The sequence below is a fragment of the Lottia gigantea genome, assembly GCF_000327385.1.
Source record: "Lottia gigantea unplaced genomic scaffold LOTGIsca_12997, whole genome shotgun sequence".
Lineage (NCBI taxonomy): Eukaryota > Metazoa > Mollusca > Gastropoda > Lottiidae > Lottia > Lottia gigantea.
This window is the reverse complement of record NW_008707423.1, coordinates 1-1,196: the sequence shown is the minus strand read 5'-3', so window position 1 is coordinate 1,196 and position 1,196 is coordinate 1. Positions and strand designations below refer to the sequence as shown.

The window sequence follows — 1,196 nt, the reverse complement described above, 5'->3', positions numbered from 1 at the left end:
TATCAACTATATCAACTGATCCTTTACAGAGTCTCTCTTACCTCTATATCACTATATCAACTGATCTTTTACAGAGTCTCTCTTACCTCTATATCACTATATCACTGGTCCTTTACAGAGTCTCTCTTACCTCTATATCACTATATCAACTGATCCTTTACAGAGTCTCTCTTACCTCTATATCAACTATATCAACTGATCCTTTACAGAGTCCCTCTTACCTCTATATCACTATATCAACTGATCCTTTACAGAGTCTCTCTTACCTCTATATCACTATATCAACTGGTCCTTTACAGAGTCTCTCTTACCTCTATATCACTATATCAACTGATCCTTTACAGAGTCTCTCTTACCTCTATATCTATATCAACTGGTCCTTTACAGAGTCTCTCTTACCTCTATATCACTGTATCAACTGATAATTTACAGAGTCTCTCTTACCTCTATATCACTATATCAACTGGTCCTTAACAGAGTCTCTCTTACCTCTATATCACTGTATCAACTAGTCCTTTACAGAGTTTCTCTTACCTCTATATCACTATATCAACTGGTCCTTTACAGAGTCTCTCTTACCTCTATATCACTATATCAACTGATCCTTTACAGAGTCTCTCTTACCTCTATATCTATATCAACTGGTCCTTTACAGAGTCTCTCTTACCTCTATATCACTGTATCAACTGATAATTTACAGAGTCTCTCTTACCTCTATATCACTATATCAACTGGTCCTTAACAGAGTCTCTCTTACCTCTATATCACTGTATCAACTAGTCCTTTACAGAGTTTCTCTTACCTCTATATCACTATATCAACTGGTCCTTTACAGAGTCTCTCTTACCTCTATATCACTATATCAACTGGTCCTTAACAGAGTCTCTCTGAAATCATATTGTAGTTGAGTTTTGTCAGTCAGGCCTGATACGATATATGTCATGATACCAGAGCTTTGATGATGATTATGTAATAAAAGAAAAGAATACTTTGATAACAGAATGGCGCTAGTGAAGTGGCTACTCTTGTCTCTCTGTTATCACTATATCAACTGGTCCTTAACAGAGTCTCTCTGGTTAGAATCATATTGTAGTGGAGTATTGCCAGTCAGCCCACTATATGATACATGTCATGATACTAGAGCTTTGATGATAATTATATATAACAGAAGAGGTATCATTTTCATAACAGAGTTT

At 35.9% G+C, this 1,196-nt stretch overlaps 1 protein-coding gene across 1 annotated transcript; it reads left to right on the top strand.

The window, feature by feature from the left end:
• Positions 1–388: 388 nt before the first annotated feature.
• On the top strand, positions 389–890 carry LOTGIDRAFT_60932 (hypothetical protein; the record flags this gene model as incomplete). The annotated part of the gene is given in 2 exon segments (XM_009048846.1): positions 389–644; positions 658–890. Coding segments are annotated over 2 exon segments (489 nt in total), but the record flags the coding sequence as incomplete, so codon positions are not given.
• Between the last annotated feature and the right edge of the window lie 306 nt (positions 891–1,196).